The 24,946-nt window shown below is 37.5% G+C and overlaps 1 protein-coding gene across 2 annotated transcripts in view; it reads right to left on the minus strand.

Moving 5' to 3' along the window:
* Nucleotides 1–433: 433 nt before the first annotated feature.
* atxn1a (ataxin 1a) overlaps nucleotides 434–24,946 on the minus strand; it is an 87,425-nt gene continuing 62,912 nt past the window's right edge. Inside the window, exons 1-3 of one of the 2 annotated variants that reach the window (XM_059509781.1) lie at nucleotides 10,892–11,132; nucleotides 2,681–4,779; nucleotides 434–1,784 (exon numbers count right to left, since the gene is read on the minus strand). In XM_059509781.1, the coding sequence (XP_059365764.1) occupies nucleotides 1,224–1,784; nucleotides 2,681–4,465 (2,346 nt within the window). In that variant the 5' untranslated portion in view covers nucleotides 4,466–4,779; nucleotides 10,892–11,132 and the 3' untranslated portion in view covers nucleotides 434–1,223. Of the gene's footprint in view, nucleotides 1,785–2,680; nucleotides 4,780–10,891; nucleotides 11,133–24,946 lie in introns of those variants that run through there. The other variant, XM_059509779.1, reaches the window with a different exon arrangement.

Consider the following 24,946-nt stretch of genomic DNA (forward strand, 5'->3'; position numbering starts at 1 on the left):
AGATCAACAGAAAATAGTAGTAGCAATAATAAAAATGATAGTAATAATTTATACAATAATAATTTGCTAGTAAGCTTGACAGGTGTGTTAGGTAAGTGCTTCAGGACAACACTCATCTCATCCTTCTCAGACAACTTTCACTCTCTTTTAGAAAAAAAAAACTACTTTCTCTTGTTGGAATAAAAAAACAGGTGAGACTGCACTAAAAACAGGGGACTGGTCGATGTCCTTACTCATTGTGTTTGTATGCATCAAGATACATCCATGCATATATATATATATATATATATATATATATATATATATATATATATATATATATATATATATATATATATATATATACACACACACAAGAACCCATCTATGTAAAAAAAAAAAAAAAAAAAAAAACAAGACCCCTGATTGCAAGGTTTACACATTCATCAAAAAAAAAAAAAAAAAGTGATATAAAAATAAAAAAAACTACCTGTCATGTATGGTATGAAAAGTGAGATGGAAAATTAAAACATGCAAAACTTCAAAAATAATCAAATAAAAGGTTAGACAGTTGGATATATAAAAATAGACTCGTCCATCTTTCCCTGCTTTAAATGATAGTTTCATCTTTCTGAGGAGCAACTGGCTTAGCTCAGTGACATCATCTCTCTTGGCCTGTACCATAGTATTTGGAAACATCATCTTCCATTTCAATAAATGTTAATATGATCTAAGCTAGTCTAACTGCGCTGATGATACTGCTCTACATTGTTAGCACTGATTTGGATAGTCTTTTTTTAGTCACAGTTAAACTAGATGGCTGACATCATGTAAGCTCCTGCAACCAGTGGAGGAGTGATTTCCGTTCTGCCACCATTAACATTGCCACTAGGTGTAGATAAACCAGGTTTGTCTGTGCTAAAAAAAAGGAGAGGATGTAAGAGGTAAGAGAATAGAGATGTTAGTTGTGACTGATTGTATATACTGAAGCCTTCATGTATCTCACTACCTTCCCACCTTGAACTACATCTGCCCTGAATTTGACCAATCAAATGAATTGCACCAATTGCTTGTGTAATATTGAATGCATCAATATTAGAAGTGATAATGTGCATACGGAGTAAATTTAGCCTTTAGGTAAAATAATCCGGATAGAAAATTAAATCAGAACTCAATTTTAAAAAAGAACCTAAAACATTCTGAAGGCAAAATTTGCTTTTACAATATGACAGTCCAATCCGCATTCACTTTCCAATATTTGATCTGCCTTCGATACTGATTTTAACCTCCTGAGGGATGAAAGAAGGCTTGGGGAACGTTAAAGGTGGCTCTCCTTCAGGATTCTCTACTTTGCGGCCCTCAGGGGCCGACCACCTCCTTTTGCGGCCTGTGGGCTTGCTGCCGGACTCTGATTCAGTGACTGTTGGTGTTTTGCAGGTGTCTCTTTCGCCAAACCTCAGTTCTCCATTCTCTCTGTTGCCTTGACTGCCTCCTCCTCCCTGATGTCCACACTGCCCAAGTCCATTTTCCTGTTCTGTGTGCCGAACACCCCCTCGCACGCCACTGGAGAGTGCTTTGGGTGATTTAAGGGGTGGACCGAGGGTAGGCGCATCCAAAACTTGCCCCTGGCTCTTTTTGATTGAGCCATTCCTCAGGTTCTTTAGGGTGAGGGAGATGCAGACGTCACCTACTGAAAGCTTGGTACATGGCAACTCGAGCAGCTGGGATGTCCGTTCTGGACAACATGACGACCAGCCCTGTCCGAAGACGAAGAAGGGATACTCTACTAACACCTCTACACTGACCTGTGAGAGAAAAAGGAAGGCAAAAGGAGAGGTCATTAAAAATATACAGTAGAAGTCATGCACAAATGCCTGATGATATGAATGAATGCCTTTGCTAAATAGCATCTGTTAATCAGCGACTCTCAAACTGACAGACTTTAGAGCTGCTTTCGAGTGGGTGGCCCCATCTCAACTCCCAGACAAATGAAACAGATTTTTCATACAGCCCACACACAGTACAACAGAAGGAAGCAGAAATAAGGAATGACTCAATTCTGCCAGTGAATCCCACACAAACTAAACAAAGATGCCATAGGGACAGCCAGGGGAAGGATTATGGAACAGGGAGATTATTTCAGATGCCAATTTACCCCACATCTAGTTACACTGATTGAGTGCAGGTGGAGTTCATATAAGAGGACATTCACACCCTCACAGCTTTTAAAAATATAGAAATGACTACCATATGGTTATTCAAACTGATGATAAAAATGCATGAAAGCTGTAACAAAGTAAAGAAAGATCCCTAGGCATTTGTAAAAGGTGCAAAGATTTATTATTATTACTTTTTTTGCCAATGAGCATTGAAAAATATGAAATTAAATTAGTCATCTTTGGATTCCATTTGTATATTATCAAACTACCATTAAAGGACAAAATTTGCCAAGTTACTTCCACTGAAATCTTGTTTAGATAGCAGGATTTAACTGACTATAACTTTGATTCTAATGTACCTAAAATATACACTTTATATAGCCAATAATAAACACTATGCAATTATGCAGTATATACATACTTATGAAAATTACTTATACGAAAAATACTCATACTACAAGTGTCATGAAACAATCAGCACTGTACAAGATATTTCATTAAACATTCTACATCAAGAGTGAAGCAAAAACATATTATCCCACCTGTGAGCGATGCTCTCCAACAGCAAACTGTATAATAGCAAAGTTAGGTGTATGACTGCTGTCGATGCGCTCTACAGTGCTGGAGTCAATCTTCAACTCATTGCTGATCTCAGCACTCTGAATGAAATCCTCTGTTTTCAGGTCCTCCACCCTCTTCAATTCCCCATCTGCCAACTGGATGATGGAGCCCTTGGTAAAGTAAGGGGGCAGTGAAGGGGCTGAGGATGGTGGTGGAGTCGTCAGCAAGCCAGCAGGGGCCGGAACCACAGGCAGATGCAACTGGGCTTGAACCACAGTTGTGGCAGGGTGAGGGTATGGGGATGTAGCCTCAAAAGTCTCTACTTTTGGGGCCGTTGAGGTGACGAAAGTATGGGGTAGTGCTGCAGGCAAGTGTGGTGTAGTCGATGTAGCAGTAGCTTCAGTTCCACTCACTGGGATGATGACCGGTTGAGTTCCAGGTATGACCAGGTGCTGAGATAGGCTGGTGTGGTAGCTGAGAGGCTGCTGGTGCCCTGTGCCAGAAATGTAACCGATGATGGGCTGCTGAGCAGAGTAGAAATTGGTGGAGGGGAGGCCCAGGGATAGTGACTCTGTGGTGTTATGTGTGGTCTGGATGACTCCATGGGGAGACAGTGTGGTAGACGCCCCCTTCAGACTGTCCACAGGTGGAGGGGGAGGAGGAAATTGAAGGGAGGCCGAGGAGAAGGAACTACGGGACATGGGTTTGCCTGCACAAATCCCTCCTTTCTCAGAGTGGGATGTTGGGGGAGGCAGCTTGTCAGGTGTACCACCGGAGCTATGACTGTTGGGTACCAGCACCAACGAGGTCCGCATGGTAGCACTGTCCTGCACATATTCGGCAGGGAGCACCACATGCCGAGCCTCATAGTGACGTTGGCTATGCTGCTGGTGGATCTGGTGCTGTTGAGTAGAGGAACCTCCTTTGGCAGTGCTGCCCTGTTTCCCTACACTAGATTCGGGAGATGGACCAAAGCGTCTGTCCTTCTCTAACTCTCCGTTCAGCACCTCCCTGGGCCTTGTCTCCTCTCTCTTGGGTAAAGGTCCATCAGTGTACTGAACTAAGACTGGCGAGTGGCCACTGATGGGGAGCGTGTGGTGAGGGTGTAAGTGTAGAGGCAAGTGAGCATGGGGTGACGGAGCAGTCCGGGGAGATATGCTTAGAGGAGAACCAGCAATTTGGACGTATTGTGTGGAGTGGGGCAAAGAGGTGTTGTCAGTTGTGACCAGGCCTGTAGGACGGCCCAATTGGTGGTGCTGCTCAATTTTGGATGTTAGAGAACTGGAGGTACTGGCATAAGCGTCACGTTGTGTGGTAGCGGTGGCAGCCAAAGGGGGAACAAGAGGTGAGATGTAGCCAGCATATGGTGCAGGGTACGGAGAGCTGATGAAGTGAAGATTAGGAGCCAGGGGTGTGTACTGGATGGTGCCAGCATGCTGAGAGACGGGTGATGTGTACACTGCAGATATGGTAGTCACTGCAGTGGGAGATCTGGTTAAGTACGTGGACGAAGGATGATTGCTCTCAGCTGTGGCTAACAATGGTTTGTACTGAGGCCCATCGAGCTCTGAGGAGGTGCTGGTGTGCTGCCGCCCTCTGTCATGTCCACTTGCCAGACTGGCAAGCCAGGCCAGGTTCCCTGAACGCTGGCTCTCATTGGCAGGCGCCATCACCATGGGCCTCTCCTCTGAGGGCAGAGTGCTTGCTGGGATTTCACGCTTCTTTGGGGGCAGGCATTCATTGCTCCGCTCCTGGTTTGACTTCATGGTGTCTGAGAATCTTGTACCACTCTTTCTGGATGTTTCTTCCCCGTCTTTTTTGGCTCTTTTCCTCTCCCTCTTGGTCTCTGTTTGTACTGCTAACAGAGTGTGGCGTCCCACTGACTGGCTCAGAGCGAGGATGGGGATGGGGTAGAGAGGAGAGTGGTGGTGTGAGGGGATGTGTCCTGTGCCTAAGGTCGGATGGACACAGATTTCAGTCTTAAGCAACGGAAGTCACACCTGCTGTGGGAGAGCGGTCCATGCAATTCATGCGGAATCATTTCCCTCTGAGAGCGAGTCTCCAGGACTGCAGGAAGAACCTGAAAAATAAACACATGCGTCATTAAGGTTATTTCTGTTTTGGAAACAGCTCAGTGGAAGAAAGTCATATAAAAACTCTGACACTTCAGAGTGAAAGGCTAGTTCAGTGCATTTAATAGCGTTGTAAAATATCACTGTACATGTGAGTGGGCATCATTGTCTTGTGTTTGAAATATGTAAACTGACCCCCTGTAGGGCGAGATTGAACACACATTGTGAGCATCATTAATAATGAACCAGCACTCTGCACTCAGGACTTATTTGAGGCCAGTAACACATTCACCCTTATGCAACACACAATCACAAATTAGACTGGAGGCTCATCTACTACAATGTGAAAACAAAGTGTGTTTCTATGGCATAATGAAGCTAGACTTAAATGAACTAAGTACTTCAGCACACAAGCCTTAAAGGAACACTCCACTATTTTTGAAAACAGGCTCATTTTCCAACTCCTTAGAGTTGTAAACAGTTGTGTCTTACTGTTTTTGAATCCATTCAGCCGATCTCCAGGTCTGGAGGTAGCCCTTTTAGTTGCAGCTTAGCATAGATCATTGAAGCTGATTAGACCATAAGCATCTCACTCAAAAATGACCAAAGAGTTTTGATATTTTTACTATTTAAAACTTGATGCTCCTGTAGTTACAATGTGTACTTAGACGTTTACTTTACTTTGGAACCACTGTATGAATTGTGCATACGTGTATTAGGAAGATACAACTGTCTATTTTGATTCGATGTTGGTCGAACAGTCTTTACTCATTTTCAAAAAACATCTAAAGACTCATATTTTTCGCCAGCACTTAACTAACTAATACTAGCACTTTTCTTTTCTTGTCTTTCATATTCTTATTAAAAAAACAAATAAAAAAAAAACAACCTGGCTATGTGTTCTGAGACTTGTCATGGCACTTGAATACTGTTGTTGATCTCTTGTTGATCTGACTGCTTCTATTGTTCTCATTTGTAAGTCGCTTTGGATAAAAGCGTCTGCTAAATGATTAAATGTAAATGTAAATGTTGACTTTAAAAGCTCTCCATCAAAGCAGGAAGCCACTGTCTCATTTTGCTCTACCTCCTACTCTAGAGTGTATGGGGAGACACGTGACGAAACAGTGATGCTGTGCAGTGTTATGGCTTGTTTGACATTTCTCCCTGAGCTTTATTGATTGAACCCATTCAGCTGCGTCTGTAGTCCAGTACTAGTGGGAGGGTGGTTTTGCATGATAAACAGGCCCTGATGATTTAACAAGTGTCGCATTGCTATAAAAGAACAGACGGATTCTGTTGTAAGAGGAACCCACCCTTTAAGGCACTCTGTATAGCAGCTTACTTTTTATGTAATGTAGGCTACCGTAGTATCACTATGGTGCTATGGATATGTACATTGCTAGTGTCATTGACATGGCCCCATGGTAATATTGTGTTGCATCAAAATATTACATTTACAAAAAAAAAAAAAAAAATATATATATATATATATATATATAAAAGAAAAAGAAATTAATAATATATAATATAATATAATATAATATAATATAATATAATATAATATAATATATATATATATTATATATATATATATATATATATATATATATTAAAGTACCATAGTATAGCCATATCTTCTGGACATGTAGTGGCAGTTCTTTGACGTACCTTGGAGTACCAGGTATCAAATAATAAAATCATGAGTAACCATATACCATGGTATATATTCAGGTACCATGGTATTCCCATGTGATCAACATCACTACACCATGGTATTTTGCACTTACACCATGGTAACACTATTGTGTGGATATGGCAATACTATGTTGAAATTTGTATCATTAAAGAACCAAGGAATTAACTTTGTGGACTATATGAATATGGTAATCATTCAGAATCATGATATTGATACCAAAGTACCATGGTATTACCATCTCATAGCATTACTATATCTCTATAGTGTGCCTGTCAAGCTTCATATCCTCAGAGAATGCTTTAAAATTAGACACAATAAGTAATCATACAATACTGATTGTTTTTTTATGTTCAAAGGTAATGTTTAGGTTCACAGTGGTCATGTCATCACTTAAAGCAGACACAACAGCCCTCAGCTGATTACAAACAGCAGGAGCATGTCCTCTCGGTTTGCTCTTAAGTCAAAGTAGTATAGAAAGGTTACGCAACAGCTGAACACTATTGATTGACAGCTACTGACATTGAGCAGGGTGTTTATTCTCAGCACTCTCTCAATCAGTGTTTCCTGCCTCTTTTTTTCTTTTTCTTTTTTACATTTCATCTCCCCATCCATTACTCGCTCATTTCTTCCCTTTGGCTTATATATCATTTCATCTCTCTTTGTACCACCCCCAACCTCTCTCAAGTCTTTTTCCTTCACTATAATTTGCATCAGACAAGGGCAATCAAGCATGTTAATAACCCAATTATCATAATCATTTAAATTAATGAATTAGGTAATCATGCATGGTAGATGACAGTATTATCCAGATGGTATTATAACTTACTCTAAAGGCAATTCTAGAGATCTGAACTGGTCCCTTCCAGGTCCTTGAATGTCTGCAGTGAAATAAAACCTTTATGATCTGATTATTTTTGAAAAATTATTTAAATGATAATCAGTGGTTCTTTGTTCCCAGTTTGATGTACGATCTGCATCTCGATTTAATCTCTACATATAAGAGGATATGATATATGCTTCACATGAATCAAAGCACACCCAAAGACACCCTCTGCATCTGAATTTGCGTACTTTCCAACAACACAGTATGCAGAATTCAGCACATCAAATGAGTTTAAGAAACTGGGGTGTGGGGGGAAGACATGGAGAGAACTTCAATATAGCACTTTGTTTCTATGGACAGAACAGAACCAGCATCTTTTCCAAAAAAAAAAAAATATACTCCTATGAGGTCACAGATAAAGCCTAGTTTGCAAAAAAAAAAAAAAAAATTTAGCCAAATTATATAAATAAATAAAATAAAATAAATAATGATGATAGATATAATATAGTGTACAAATCTGAGATATTTCAAACAACCTTATAATTAGGAACTATTGTTTTTTTTATCACATATTAATTTGGAAAATACATGGAAGATTAATAAAAATGAAGTTGTCAGCGCAAGACTATTTAAGCGAACTGCAAATAAAGAAAAAGGTTATTAAAATGTATATCACACACATACACAAATAATATTATTTATATTATATTATTAGAAATATTATTTATCAAATTCAAGTCCCAGTTTTAGGTCCATCCTGATCCTGTTTCTCTCTTTCCTCTCTTATCACTTCCTATGTCCATATAACTTACCCATTCAATAAAAGAAAACATGGCTAAAATATAGCTAAAAATAAATAAATGAGTCCAAAAACAACTAAATATGAATTCATATAGTGTATAAATCACAGCTTTTTTCTGATGTAACACTGTCCAGTACCAGCACTAGGGATGATGTTTCAGAGGGATAAAAAAAATAATAATAAGTACAACTCACTCCATAAAATTGACAGATAATGATTATTGGTAGCATCCTCTATGACTCATCCCTATTTAGTACATACTGCGAAGGCACGGTGCCATTATATTTCAAGGAAAGCAGAGTAAAAGAGAGAGAAATTCACAGTATGAGAGAGAGTTTACACCACTGACTGCAGTTTACACTATTCTTTAATGAATGTTGATACTGCAGGAGCCACTTAGGATTAATGACACTGATGCCAATGGCTGGTATTTTAATGTACACACACACACTTACTCACAAACTCATTCAGTGTGTTGCTGTGGTATCCCGGGGAAAGCCAAGTCCTAATCTTTCACAGTTGGGTCCTCTCAGCCCTCCCTGCTTATCCCTCAGGATTAAACCCAACACACACACACATACACACACACACACACACACACACAGAGCAGGGATGGAGCAAGCAATCTACTGACCTACATTACTGAGAACACTATGCTACACCTACACACACACACGCTTTTAATACGGCAAGCACATAGCAACAGAAGACCAGCACAGAGGCTCATTCAAATACTCATTAGCACACACACACACACACACACACACTGCTTCAGCACTGTAAACTAAGAGCGTAGTGAGATGAGAGCAGTATAAAAGCCTTGTCAGCTGGATCTTGCTGAGCGCACTAGGAACAGTATCAGATGACCTGAAAACCTAAACTTATTGTCCTCCATCAGCCCTGCAACAGTATAAATCACGGCCCCGGGGCCCCAGAGCCACGGAGAACAGCAGGGACAAATCAGAGACAATAATCAAAGACATTCACTGTGACTCTAACAATGACATGAATGAGGAAAAGCTTGGGCTCTCCAAATGCATTTAGCTCCATAAAATCCCACGCACACTGCAATGATGCACCGCAACAATACATGTCATCCAGACCGCATTAGTGGTTCAATGGGAGATGACCATGAGGATGACAAGGTTTAAGTCAATATAACCACAGCATTATTGACAAGAATGAAAGTCTATCAGTAATGCACACAACTGACCGCACTGATTTAAAATGCAAAAATATTTTAGATTTGGAAAATGTTATCAAAATAACAATAAAACAATTATTACAAAAATAATGTATTACATTAGTGACTAAAAAAAAATTCTGTTCATTATTCTTGTAATTATTGTTTTTATCACCTCATATTAATTGAGAAACTAATATATACTGTATATGTGTGTGTGTGTGTGTGTGTGTGTGTGTGTGTGTGTGTGTGTGTGTGTGTGTGTGTGTGAGTCTGGACCACAAATCCAGTCTTAAGTCGCTGGGTATATTTTTAGCAATAGCCAAAAAATTGTACGAGTCAAATCTATAGATTTTTTTTAATGCCAAAAATCATTAGGATATTAAGTAAAGATCATGTTCCATTAAGATATTTTGTAAATTTCCTACTGTAAATACGGTATATCAAAAATTAGTTTTCAGATAATATAAAATCACAGTTATGAAAAACTGACACTTAAGCCTGGTTTTTTGGTCCAGGGTCACATATAATTTTCTGCCATTATCTCTTAAATTACATGTGTAATTCTGAATACAGATAATCTGTGAAAATCCAAACAATTTCTTTATATTATGATGTTTTTCCTCACTCACACACACACACACACACACACACACACAGACTTTTAGATGTATATAAATATATTATAAGAGATATATGACTAGACTATAACTAACTATAAGAAACATAACTGAAAATATATATTTACTTAAATGTGTAAATTAATAAACTTTTATAATTACACTTTTAACTAAAATCTGAAAATTACAAAAGTACAAATTACATGGTTTAGAATGCATCTAAAATGCTGTGTAGACAAGCAGCTCTCTAGACACAACATTACTGTACTGTAGCCCCTTCCACACTTTTTTGAGGTACTATCTCTTTAAAAGGTGGGCAGATACTCACTAACTGTCCCTGCCTTTACAATCAGTCCCACTGCCCCATCTCTACAATGAACTGCACAGAAATGGATAGAGCGAGTGAAAAGGAGACAGTTTGTAAAGTAGAAACGATGAAAGGAAAGAAGAACACTCTCAGGAGAGAGAGAGCTTTGTAGCCACATGAAAAGGTGCAGCTGAATGACTTGCACTTTCAAGTCCAGAGATACTCATAAAGAACATGAATCACAATGACAAGACACAGAAAGAGAGAAACTAAACAGTGTTTCCTGACCTTATCTTATGAACCTTCACAGTTCAATCATTAATTCTTAAGTACCACTTCATTAACACCAATTAAAACTAACAGTTCTGGTGACCTCATGTAGTAAATATGCACATGTAGCCTACTCACAAATGGACAACATACACACAGTTTTTGCTTTTTCAATTTAAAAAGGATCTTAATGTGCTAGTGTGTCTGCTAATTAATTTAATCCATTGATATCTCAAGTTCAAGAAAGCAAAACTTATTTATTTGTTAATTTTTTTTAAATACCTCCTAAAAGCAGCTAAAATACCCGTTTGGATGCTGTTGGGAAACATGCTATAACTATAGCCTAACAGAGACGTGCACAATCTCTAACATACACACAATGAAGTAAAACAGTGTAGCGGGAGTGTGTCAAAGCTTACCTTAGTGTCCAGAGAGGCCATTTGAGTCGCTCTCTCTCAGTCTTTCTCTTATTCCCACAGGAGTCAAACAGACAAAAAGACAGCCCCCTCTCGCTCTGCCCCGACCCCGACCCCTTACAGAGGTACAGCGGTGTTGCCGGTGTGTACGCAGGCCCTTCCTGCTTAAGTCATGCCTGTGGTCAGGCACTGCCCCCTGCCCCGCTGGGCCCCGTGTGTCTGAGCTCGGAGCCCTGCCTGCAGCACTCAAACATGCGTTATGCAAGGCCTCGACGGACTGCCAGCTCTCCCCTCTCTCTCTCTCTCTCTCTCTCTCTCTCTCTCTCTCTCTCTCTCTCACTCGCTCAGCTCCTCCCACACCTCACCTCACTGCTCACCACCAACTTCATCAGGTATTCATTCAAAAAAGACACAAGGCCGCTGGCAGCGTGCCCAGATTACACTGCTGAAGAAAGAGAGAGCGAAAGAATGAAAGAGAGCCAGAGTGAAGGAGGAAATCAAGGAGAGAGGGAGGGATATACAGAGAGCCAGAGGAGGGAGGTGAGGGAACGAGAGTACGAGGGGAATCGAGAGAGGGAGGAGGGTCATAAAGAGAGTGATGAAGAGATAGAAGGCCATTTCTACAACTACAGGCACTTTTGTGTCTCAGGGTGTTTGACTGTTTTTAAAACGAAGAGCTTTTTGTTCAGTGAAGTTCTTATTAAAAGTGTCAAGAATACTTCTCAAATGCTTTTTATGTAGCTATAGGTTTTTATTAGTAATTAATTTCTTGTTTAATTCATCACAAAAATATTAAATATTATAAAACGACCATAATCTTAAGATATAGTAAAATGAACATGTTTCCATTTTTTTCAGGAAATTATTTCTATGTATATTTACTGTTTTAAAGTTTTGTAATTTATTTTGTTTCCTATGCTCACCAGGACTGCATTTGCTTGATCATGAATACAGTAAAATACAATTACATTATGAAGTATTATGACGATTGTTCTTGTTGAAAATATATTAAAATTGAATTTATTCCTGTGATAAATTTTCAGCAGCATTACTCCAGATCAATCAGAAATCATTGTAATATGCTGATTTAGTGCTCAAGAAACATTTATTATTGTTAGCAATGTTGAAAAAGAAAAAACATTGGGAAAAAAAAGAAATCTTTTGTAAAATTACAAATGTCTTTACTGAAACATTTGATCAATTTAATGGATGCTGAATAGTAGTAATAATCTCTTTCAAAAAAAAAAATTGAGAAGCAATGAACAATTTTGCCTCAAAGTTTACTAGTTTACTTTTATTATGCATAATTTGTGGTCAAAAACACTGATTTAGCAAAAGGTCTTATTTTAACTGTTAGGATATAAACAATATTACTACTATACTTTGAAAAGAAAAAAACATTTTAATGCAGAAATCTCTGAAATGTCATTTTCACCACTGTCATTTCCATCACAGACTGATGTCAAACACAGTACTGGAAGTCTGATCTTCTAGTAACTCGACTGAAATAAACCAGTGAAAAGAGTAATAAGGAAGCTAATTTTGTGAAAGTCAAAAGTGCTTCATAGCTGAAGAAATATGCCTAAAGACAAACTGCTCAAATGAGTAAATATGCCCTCTCCCTTATACACGCACTCCCACACACAGCACTAATGATCTGAGGAAAAGAGCACACACAAACACAGACCCACACACTTCCGCAGAGTCAGGATTACAAGATCATTTCAGGTGCAGAAGGACATTGTGATGCTAATCCTGTACAGCAACATCCCATCTAATTTCAGCACCATTTAAAACTCAAGTGCCATATAAAGACGAGTGAAAACTGTTGCTATAGCGCTTGTGCAGGTCTATTAACTCATCAGTAGGTGGTGCTAGAAACAAAAATATCTCAGATTCATAACGGCTAGAGAGTTTGTTTAGCTGACCTAGTTAGCTAAACAGTTTGGATAAATATATATTCTGCTCAGTGGTGGTGAAGATGGTGCAGTGAGAAAAAAAAGAGGGCGACAGCTAGGGTTATTAAAGTTAATTAAAACCATAACAGAATTAATTTCACCGTGATACCTACAAGAAAACTACTTTATAATTACTAAAACAACTAAAACTTAAATTGTGATAAAAAAAAATGATACAGACATTTAAATAAACCCCAAAACTAATAAAATGACAAAAAAAAAAAAAAATACTATAACAATATCTCAGTGATAGTAAAATAACACTGGTGAAAGCTGAAACGTTCTGTTTACACTCGGGTTCTTTAAGTATAGCTTCGCTAACTTCTCTACCAAACCCTGTGAACAGGACTTAGATGGAACCAGATTTGTATCTTTTTTTTGCATTTACTAAACTGATTGTAGTGTAAAGTCTGCGGACAACTATTGAATGGATTTCAATTTGGCAAAATGTGTTTACAGTGTGGCGAAGGAAGTACAGCCTCTGCTGGGCCTTTTTCACAACGGAAACGCCAGCTGAGGAAGTTCAACTTATTGACACAATTCTACTCCGCTGACATGTCGGCTGTTGTGTGTTCATCTATAACTGTCTGGTTTGGTTCAGCTACTATAATATTGAGTTTGAGACCAGTGGTTTAGAGCAATTTCCTGTAAATTCACTGTTTATTCACATTATTATCCATAATATTGTAAAAATTAACAAAATTCTTATTTTCCTCACTTAAACTGACTGCTTCTGCCTTAATCAAACTTTCATCATACTTTCCTTGTTTTATATTAAAAAAACAACAAAAAGGTTATCTATAGTTTTATTTTAGTTTCAGTTTTCGTTTTAGTTAACTAAGCATGCATCAATATATATAGAATATGAATATGAAATGAAAACACACAAAGTGTGCAGAACTTTGTGAATGAGGCTCCCTGAAGTTCTGCGTGCACAGACTCCATGTGGGCCTGCCGATGAGTCGATTTAACGCATGGCTGACCGCGTCCCTATGGGCCGTGTTATGGAAAGTCTGAGGCAGTCAGAGATTGTCAGTGCTTTGAGCTCAGGCTCGGTCATTAATGTGAGTTCATCTGAAGCGTAGCGCATGACGGGCACGCAAGGAGTTCCCTTGTTAGGCGAGTGAGTGCGTGCTGTTTACAGAACCACAGTCAACACAACAAGCAGCATGGGAAGGTCTGTCTGCTGCCATGGCAACAAATTAGCTATGCTCTCCATTTCTGGGCCTTTAGGGTAATTCAATTAGTTGTGTGTGTTTACTCTGAAGCACGTGCAGTCACCTGAGAGATTGATAAATGGACGGGGGAGAAGAGAGGAACAAAGAGATACAGACAGAGATTATGAGGACAGACAGAAGCAGAGTAAGATAAAAAAAGATGGTGACAATTTGAAACCGAAATGGCAGATTAAAATCTCTCGCTCTGGAAATCTGCAACCGCTAACTTCCTGATAACAAAATATTCCCTTAATTCCTTCTTTACAGAAGATGAATCTGTTGTCTACAGCGGAGAACATCATCTTCCTCTTCTCTACAGATAGCAGTCATTAAATATGGGAAAGAATTGACAATGTAAATATATAAGATTCTTTCTTATTTGCATTCAGAGCAGCTTTACTTTCTCTTGAAATGCTGTCATATGAGTCCTGAATCGCGTTATATGGCAGCATTATTCAAGAATGATCTTCAGTTCTTAAAGACTGTAAAAGTAAAATGTTTAGCAACTGACAACCAATCATAAACTAAGCAGTGCTTGTCTTGTTAATTATTCATGAGCTTTCTATAGTCACAGAGATGCTCACTTCCTGTTTTTAGTTTCGGCATCTGAGGAAAGTTAAATAGGTTTAGTGTGAAATTTCGAAACCTGAGTATCCTGGACTAAAGCTGTGTTCATACCATGTCAGAATTATTGTAATTATGAGATGGCAATTCAGATTCTACTCCGAGCTGTTGAAATACTAAGAAATGATCTGTTTCTATGGCAATGCCCATAACATCACAGAGGGTCTATGTGCAGCTTCACTGTTGGTTACATTATATATATATATATTCACCTCTATATGCCATTTCACATTCACAATATCTAAAAATGTATAATAATACAATAGCATTGCATAGCATGGCATAACATAACATAACATGACATATGACACACCACTGTTCAATAGTTTAGTAAGAGTTATTAAGAAACGTTTACAAATATAAATTAATCAAGTCACTGAAAAAAAAAATATATATTAGAATGATTTCTGAAGGATCATGGGACACTGAAGACTGGAGTAATGATGCTTGCTGACAATGCATCACAGGTATAAATTACAGCTATTTAAATTGTAATAATATTTCACAATTTAACTGCTTTTGCAGTGATTCTGATCAATTAAATGCAGCCTTTGTGAGCACAAGACTTCAATCTTTTGAACGGTAGTGAATAAGTATAATATCATATATAATATAAAATTCAGTTTAATAATTTTAAGCATAAAAAGCTTGATGGTATCAACAGTCAACATCTGGTCTTGCAATCCTCCGGCCTAATGATTCTAACATGGTGAATGTCCAGACTATCACAGACACATCTATTTTAAACTGTTTCTTTTATTATGCTTCTTGGAAAGCAGAGTTAAAATCATATCCAACTGCAATTATCAGTCCTTTTTTATACTTGACACTATCAAGTAATCACAGTATGTATAAATAAACTCGAAAAAAAAATATTCATGTACAGTATATAGAAATATGCACACACATGAATAAACAAAGTTATAGTCTTAAAGTCATACTTCTATAGATATAATTCTGTTTTCCTAACACACAAAATGATCAGTTTCATATCCTGTGGAATGATAAGGTGCACTCTTGGGGTTTGCCAAAGAATTCATTAAAAGTTCTTTCTGTGTCGCTTTCTGTGTGGAGTGATTAAAAATCCACTCAAATTAAACTTCACAAGAATGTAGCCACCCTCTCATCGCCAGATGTGGCCTTTTACATGCACGCACACTGAATGGTTTCAGACTGATATGCATTTTCAGATCTGAATAGCAGCAAGCCTTTGATCGCACCTGCGCGAGAGAGGCTGCGACTGCCTCCGACTGTCTGCAGTTCAGCAGTGGCTTCCCTCTCTCTGCTTCTGTCGCTGTCACGCGAGGGATCAACTCCAGAGACGTGTCGCCAAGGAGACACATGAAAGGCTCTATATACACGCATTATGCATACATTTTTCTGGCATCAAATTCTGCCATCATTTACTCACACTCGTGTTGTTCAAAACCTGTGACTTTTTTTTTCAGTTGAATGGAAAGAAGATATTTTGAAGAATGTCCTGGCTGCATTTTTCCATGTACACTACTGGTCAAAGGTTTGGAATAATTAGGATTTTTTAAAAGTTTCTGAAAGACACTAATATTGAAAAATAAATCCGGAATATTGTGAAATAATTTTAGATCTGAAAGTATTTTTTATTTTATTTTATTATATTTTAAAGTGTAGTTTATACCTGCAATGCAAAGCTATCAGCATCATTTTCAGCATCATAACTCCAGTTTTCAGTGTCACATGATCCTTCAGAAATCATTCAGATATGCTGATTTGCTGTCAATTTATTAATACAAATCTTGAGTTAATACATTTGCTTAATAGTTTTGTGGAAACTGTGATAATTTCTGCAAGATTCTTTGACGAATAAAAATTCAAAAGCACAACATTTATTTGAAATAGAAATCTTTTGTAACATTAACATTTTTAATATTTTGATCAATTTAATGGGCCATTGCACAATAAAAGAATTGATTTTCTTTTGATTTTTCTTTTTTAATCTTGCTTAAACTTACTAAATTATTACTAACTGTTGAATGGTAGTGTATCACAGTTTCCACAAAACTGTTAAGCAGAAAAAAAAAAAATCAACATTGATAACAATAATATATTTTTCTTGAGCAGCAAATCAGAATGATTTCTGAAGGATCATGTGACAATGAAGACTGGAGTAATGATGCTGACAATTCAGCTTTGCACCACAGGAATGAATTGCATTTCATTAAAATAGAAAACATATCTTTTAAATTATAATATTTCCATTATTACTGTTTTTACTGTATTTTGGATTAAATAAATGCAGCCTTGTTGAGCCTAAGGATTTCCTTCAAAATATTTTAAAAAATCATAATTATTCTAAACTTTTGACCAGTAGTGTAATGCAAGTAAAGGGGGCTGTCAAAATGTTGTCTAAATTACAACATAATAGCATCGTTAAAACAATCCACATGACTTTATAATACTTTTAGTGTATTATAGTGTCCTTTTAAAGCTTTATATCTCCAGTTCCTGTGTGAACCATTCCTTCAATCCAGTATCTCCTTCTATCCATCACTTCTATAATCATGAGGAACATTCTCTCTTGCTTGTATCACCATCATCTGCCCCTAAGCACTAACAACCCAACAATGACTCATTAGCTGGGTGAATAGACAGATTGGCACAGAGAGAGCAGTGCCACAGTCATACCCAGCAGCACTACAGAGTGGAGTATTAACCCCATACTGAGCCCTGAGGAGAGAGGAATGGCTGCAGATTAACGTTATGTGCTTTTTACTGAAGTGCCTGCAGCAAAATGCAATGGCCGAATGCTGAGCTCACACCAGAGAGACCACAACACTTCAGTCAGAAAAGTAGTATTTGGCTCTTAGTCTGGTGTGGGTTGTGCACTATTAAACAGAGAATCCCTTTTCATTTGCAATTCAGTGCCTGACTTTGAACTGCAGTAGCAAAGCAGATGTAGAAATGTAAATGAAATTTGAATTTATGGAAGTAATTTTGCAATCAAATGAATGAATTCAAATGAATTTAAAAAAACGCATGCTGTTTTAAATGTTGTTTTTAATAATAGATTGTATTTGTCTGTTTACCCACATCAAACACACAATATGGGATGTTTCACAACTGCTTTCAACATTCCTAATAAAAACAATTTTTTTTCTTGCAAACCAAATCAGCATATTATAATGACTTCTGAAGGGTCATGTGACACTGAAGACTGGAGTAATGATGCTGAAAATTCAGCATTGCATCACATTAATAAGTTACATTTTAAAATATATTCACATAGAAAACAGTTCTTTTAAAAAAATTGTAATTATATTAAATTAAATTCACTGTACGTTGCCCAACCTTGGTGTTCCTGAATGCTCTCTCCAGCACAGAGAGCCTCATTCTCTGTTTCTGATAACTGAGAGAGAGAGAGAGAGAGAGAGAGAGAGATGAAGACGATGACGGATGGAATGAAACTTAGTCCTGGCTCTGTTCAATCTCTCTCAGTGCCAAGTCTGAGGGTGTAACTATAAATGTGAGTGAGGGAGGTCTCTGAGGTTAGCCCAGTCACTGACCAAAAATACTCACATATGACTGCATGGCTTTACGACAATAATCCATAGATTCATACTGTTTATATAAGCCTAATTATAATTACTACACACCAACCCTCACCAACATTCTCATATGTGGGTGAAAGTGAGAAAGCCATAGTTAGGCAAGCTCCAGAAACTGGATAAGACCTACAGTATATCAAATATAACATCAAATACATATCACATCAAAAGAGCACATCTCTATAATATTGCTGAGTCGCGATATGGCTATGATAGATCGTTAATATGTTCTGGGTGTTTGCTAGTCCTTTAAAAGGTGGTGTTTCCAAGAGATAGTCGACCGAAAAATGAAAACGGTGTCATGATTTACTCATCCTCATGTTGTTCCAAACCAGTTTGACTTTTTTTCTTCTGGAATGACATGAGAATTAGTAAATGAGGACAGAAAAATAAAAAGATATTTATAAAAAAATATTTGTAACCTAATTTACAGTAGTTTAGACTAATGTAGCAGCACTCCATTATATATATATGAAACGGGCTGCTAAATGTTCGCTTTGATATTATATTAATCTATCATGACTGTATTAATAAGCACGTCTAAACGGAGGTGATATTGTCAGGGTGCTTTGTGTCATTCTGAACTAATACTTGCACTGAATGACCGCTAAATCTGAGTCACAGAAATAAATAGCTCTCGTCTCTCCTCAGATACAGCTCCACAGAGCTAAAGCTTCAACTGTGTTTAAAAAGTGCAGATTAGCTGCACATAATTGCAGACGTGCGCTGGAGTCTGATTACGACCTGAAATCGATTTCACACATTTGTTTGTCCTTAGCACAAACAGTTGACGGTGCCTCCGTGTCCTCGATGTGTCCTTCTTGCCTTCCCTCCATTCACAAGCCATCCTAAATCCGCCATTATGTGGAGTGTGTATCAGTGTGTGTGTGACGGATTACATGGAGGCAAAGCACTGCTAAACCCCACTTTTACTCGATAATCCCACATGAGTGTATACACACACTCTCGTACTGACGAAAAGAGACTGAGGATACACACGCTTGTGATAAATAAGAGGCAGAGCAACACACACAAGCTCAGAGTGGAGACTGTGTTCCATTTCACACACATAATCTTTAATAAATATGCATGCAGATACAGATGAGACAAGTGAATTGGTGGAAACTCAAACTAGCAAGCAAAATAAAAAAGATAGCAATCTTAAATCAGTTTGAAAAACTATAAATACATTTATAAATATAGAAATACATTTTCACAAATAAATATTGTTGATTGATATTGTTGAGTGAACTGTTTGAATGCAAAAAATAACATTAGAAAATTCATGACTATTATTAGGTATTATCAGCAGCATATTATGTTTATTATTACGTTTATTACTAGGAACAGCATATGATTATTATTAGTTATTATGATCAGCAGCTTTGTTTTAAAAATACAGAAACAAAATTTCATCCTTTATTTTATTAATACATAATACATTTTTTATAACAATTCTTCAATTAAAATATGTTAAGTGATGGTAGCAGTCAGAATGCTAAAAATAGCATTAAATAAAACATTTTATATGATAAAAACCAAAATCAATTTTAGCAAATATTGTGTTTTTATTTCTTGGAATGCAAAAAAAAAATAAAAATCTAAATTCATGATTATTATTAGGTATATTATGTTCCTTGATAGGTATTATGAGCAGCATACTATGATATTATTAGTTATTATGACTAGCATATTACAAAGAAAGTTTATTTTAAAACATTAAAAAAAAAGATTTATATAATAAAAGAAAGCTGAAAACAAATTGTGAAGTAAATAGGACCTTTTAAATGCTTAAAATAACATTAAAAAGGGGTACAGTTATATATATTATGAGTGTATTACAAGCAACTTATACAGTCATAAAAATGTGATACGTGTTAAACTGCATGAATAAGCACCAAAGTAAATCCTAAAATAACTTAAGATGCAAAGCGCCAACTATATATATATATATATATACACACACACACTGTATAATTATTATTTATAAGATAATAATAAGTAATAAATAGTATTTAACCAAAGAAATACCTTAAGTGTGTCCATGGACTAGAAATTGACACACTCCTGACTGGCTTTCTGCTTCAGTGCACCTCTACCCACCGTCCTTTTGCATAAAAGATCACCACAAACATAACAGCATATACTGTAACTATAACACGCAGCCGTACAGTAACACAAACCTCAAAGCTACAGCCCATTATCACACCTGTGCTGCTGAGAAGACCGACCCCTGCATACAAACTCACAGCTGCATCACGCCGAAACTGCAATGACTGAACACAAATGTGGACCTCCAACAAACAACACTCACACAATACGCACCAAAGCACAGCGTGAGACCCTGTTAAAAGCTTTCACACACTGTGAACCACACCGAGAAGACTTTATGCTCCTGAGAGAGCAGGCCAGCAGGACTCAGGATGGAGGCTCTTTGAATTGTGGCAAAATGGGACGACATGCAATTGTGTTTGGGGTGGCCTTGTTTGGCTCCGCTGTGCCTCAGCGGTGCTGTCCAAACGAAGACAGACTGAAGGGTTGGTTTGAGGACACCGCTGTGATCCATAACAATGCCCACGTCTGCCCACACAGCACAGACTGGCTGATGGCCTGTACACAGCAGGTTTGGGACACAAAACTGAATTGAAAGTGCTAAGATATGCTAATGAATGAATGTCACTGCATTATATAACAAATTAAACCCAAGTGGCATATGCAAAGAAATGAGGCTAAAACCACACTTTTGAGTAATTTTTGCAATTTCTTTTTTTTTTAAACAATTCTGTATTTTTTGTCTTTTAGTAAATAAAAGGTGCGTAAAAGTATAGCCTATGTGATAATTCCAGGGTCTATTATTAGCTACATTCTACAGCATTTACATAAAACTGATTAAATAGTTCCTGTAGATCGAATTCGACCTTTTGTTATCGTACGAACTGACCTCATGTTTCAGAAAATTACACAGTGCGTAGCGACAATCAGGCTTTCAGGGAAAATGGTGTGTTGGTGTTTGTTGCTATTTAGCATTTTGGAAGAAAATAAAAACCAAGAGGGCAATTAAAGATTAAATTGTAATTATAAATAGTTATTTAAGCATTTCAAATTGTGTCTTTCTTTGAATGAACTGTCCCTTTGACATTTTTGTAATGCTTTCCAATAAACAATACATATGTTTTACATCATTTATTAATCTTGATTAACATTTGTTTCTAACAGAATTAAAAATTTTCAAACTGTATAAATTACCTTTAGTTGATATATCACTAACAAACATAAATTAACGCTGAACAACAGCATATTTAAAAGTTAACCCAGATTAATAATTGCTGTAAAAATGATTGCTCATTGTTATTTAATGATAATGCATTAATAAACGTTACACCTTATTTTATGGTGTTAGCTGTATTTTTTGGGGGGACAGCTATAATTTCCATTCTATCACTAATCAGTATTTAATAAAATAAAATAAATAAATAAAACACAGAAGCATGACTGACATAAGGGTGATAAGAATCATAATGACACTATTTAGACAGGTCTAAATCGTAATACGTGCTGTTATCTCTCAGCGAGATATCCCCCATCCTGCTAGCGCCCACTTTAGTGGTCCTGTGATCATTCATTCATGACAAATTAAACATTTAGATAACACCAAGGTAATAAATAAAGGCTGAGAAATGAGTGTGAGAGGCCAGCTCCCCACACAGACTACCAGCACGAAACCCGAGAGCATGAGAATCACAGACCTCGTGCAAACGTGAAAGAGAAAAATATGGCCTGGTTTGGACCACAATAAAAGACCCCTGACGATGCTTTGACTTTATCTATGAGCGGAACAAATAAACCCAAGCTTTTATTCTCGGAGTTCATAAAAACCATTTCATGGTTTTCTGTAAGCACCACCAAAGTCATGTTATGGTACATTTTGACCTTTGCTGTTGCTTAAACATGCTCTGTGATGTGGGTTGCTAAGCAGGACACTGATGATTATTCATTGTGAATAATCAGGTCGACAAAACTCCAGCAAATGTCAACAAATACACTCAATACACCAGGATCGAGGACAAACGGAAGCTAATAGCAGCAACACTTCTCAGAATATTACTTCACACTGATTGCTTGGCTCTCCTTCTCCTTGACCCTGCTATGAAAAGACGAGATTTAAAAAATAACCTCTGTCACCTTCAATGTTGAAAAAGTCATTTGTATTTGTCATGTAATTCATGTGACATGACACTATATGTGACTTATGTGCACAGCGGCAGAGGGTCAGCGGGTCACCTTTCACACACACCACCAAATCTGTGGCCTGCTGGAGCTAGTTTAGAGGTATAATATAACATATAATTGGTATCCAGTTATATGTGAGCTTCAGTCAGAAACCATCCGGGCTGGTAACATGTAACTAAAGAATTTGAAGATAACATCAGCATTTATGTCTAGTGTGATGGAATGTTAATCTTTGTAAAAACTAATCCTAAATTCACTAAATTCGAATCTGATGTCTAGATTTTCAGCAGTAAGCGTCTGACCTTTTGACCCAGTGTGTCAGACAGAAGACTTCTGCCACCCGAGCATAAGAAAACAGTTGTTTGGTTTCAGACGCAGCTTAAATATACCACTTTGGTGAATAAAAAAGCAAAAGCAAACATTTGTGCTCTCAAGTCCCATTTAAACATTTGATTGGATAAAGCATAAACGTGTGAATGTGTGTGTAAGAATGAAGGTATTATTAGAGTAAGCAATAGTGTATTGTTGAGTATCAAAGTGAGCGTTAGATGACATCAAAGACAATCTAACTGTAAAAATAGAGGGAATGAACATGAACAATAAAATATTTTTTATTAAAGAAGATGCTGTATGTCACAGATCTTGACAAACACGTGAAGCAGATGCAGATTATGCGTGATGCACATGGCAGCTGATAACAATTAACACACACACGTCCCCTAGACCAGTTTGAAGTACAAAATATGACCTAGACCAGTGGTTCCCAACCTTTTTCAACTCGCGGCCCACACAACCAAACACATATGTTTGCGCGGCCCACTGCAAAAAAATTTACTGACCCCGCTACTGTTGGGTTAATAACTTAGTACTCAGAAGCTAGATTGTTAACTGTATTTATTGAATGAACTAGGGCTGTGCGATACGAAAAAAAAAAAAAAACTTTGATCAATTTTGCCATTTCGATTTTAATCACAATTTTGACACACACACTGCAATACCACCACGACAACCCACAGGTTGAAAACCACTGACCTAGACTACATATATTACACCTGCAAAACATATAGTCGCTATATTCCCTCATTTTATTGCCTGATGCCTGCTGATTTCCACTGTTAGGTCAACGGTCAAATTAATTTCAAGATCATTTCTGGGAGAGCAAAATCACAGCATGTCGGAGAACTGAATGTTTATTGCTCTGACCTTCTTAAGGGGCTTCACCAAATAAGGGCCAATGTCCTGAGAGACATGTTTATGACAGCAGTAAATGATGTTTGTGTTATTCTGAATCTCTTGAGCTGCCATTCAAAACTGTTCAAGAGAGGAATATGAAAAATAGAAGTATGAAACATGTTTGTGTATGTATGTATGAAATTAAGATGTGAAAAGTGTGTGAATGGCTGTGCCTGTGTAGATGGTTGGATTCCGAGGTGCTTTGGTGTTTATGGTAGTAATTTATTTATTCTCCCTCTTTCTAGAAAGCGCTCCGCTGAGATCACGGTGTGAAAGGACACAGTTTTAAGTGCTGAGGGGGAGAGGGACCCAGGCACAATGGAATGCCACTGCTACTCCTGCCAAGAACACTTTTCCCATGTGCCTGGGAGCCAAGACTTCCCCCAACAGCCAAGAATAGCACTGCTGTCCTCGCACACTCACCAAACTCTCTCTCTCTCTCTCTCACACACACACACACACACACACTAGGCAAACACAAGGCTGGTTTCTGCAGCACCTGAACTTCAAAAGGGTCATTTGTGCAAGACACACTCCTGACAAGAAAACATTAAAATGACAACCAAAGGTTCTTAATAGTGGGAAAAAATGATTTTTAGATCATTACAGTGTTCTTCACACTAAAAAAAGAAATGTTCACTGAAAATGTTTTGGGGAACCAAAAATGGCATCACTGAGAAAACACTTATTTGGGCAGGGAAAGGAAATTGACTTAAACGAAATCTTAAACGGAGAGTTCACCCAAAATCCTTTATTTACTCTCTTGCCATTCCAAACCTGTATGACTGTTTTTGTTCTGTGGAACATAAAAGAAGATATTTTGACAAATGTGACTTTTATTCCACACAATGAAAGTCAATAGGGTCCAAATGGAAGAAATACAGTACGTATAAGTTTGGAATGACATTGGGATCAGTATCTATTTTCAGAAGCACATCATGCTTTGATCTTGCCGATTTTTCATATTCTTATAATGACATATAATGGACTTTGATGCATTCCAGTGGACTCACAACATCAATTTGTCATCCATTTGGGCTCATTTAAAAAAAAAAAAAAGTATTTTGAGAACTAACCAACAGGAAAAACACATCGCCAAACCCCACCTTTGCCATATTAACACTTAACAGAAGATTAGGACATTCAGAACGCATTAGAAAGCGCAGTAGCATGAATGTGATGAATTGCTATGCTTCACCACGTGTACTTAGAGGC

This window comes from Carassius carassius, chromosome 25 (assembly GCF_963082965.1).
Source record: "Carassius carassius chromosome 25, fCarCar2.1, whole genome shotgun sequence".
NCBI lineage: Eukaryota > Metazoa > Chordata > Actinopteri > Cypriniformes > Cyprinidae > Carassius > Carassius carassius.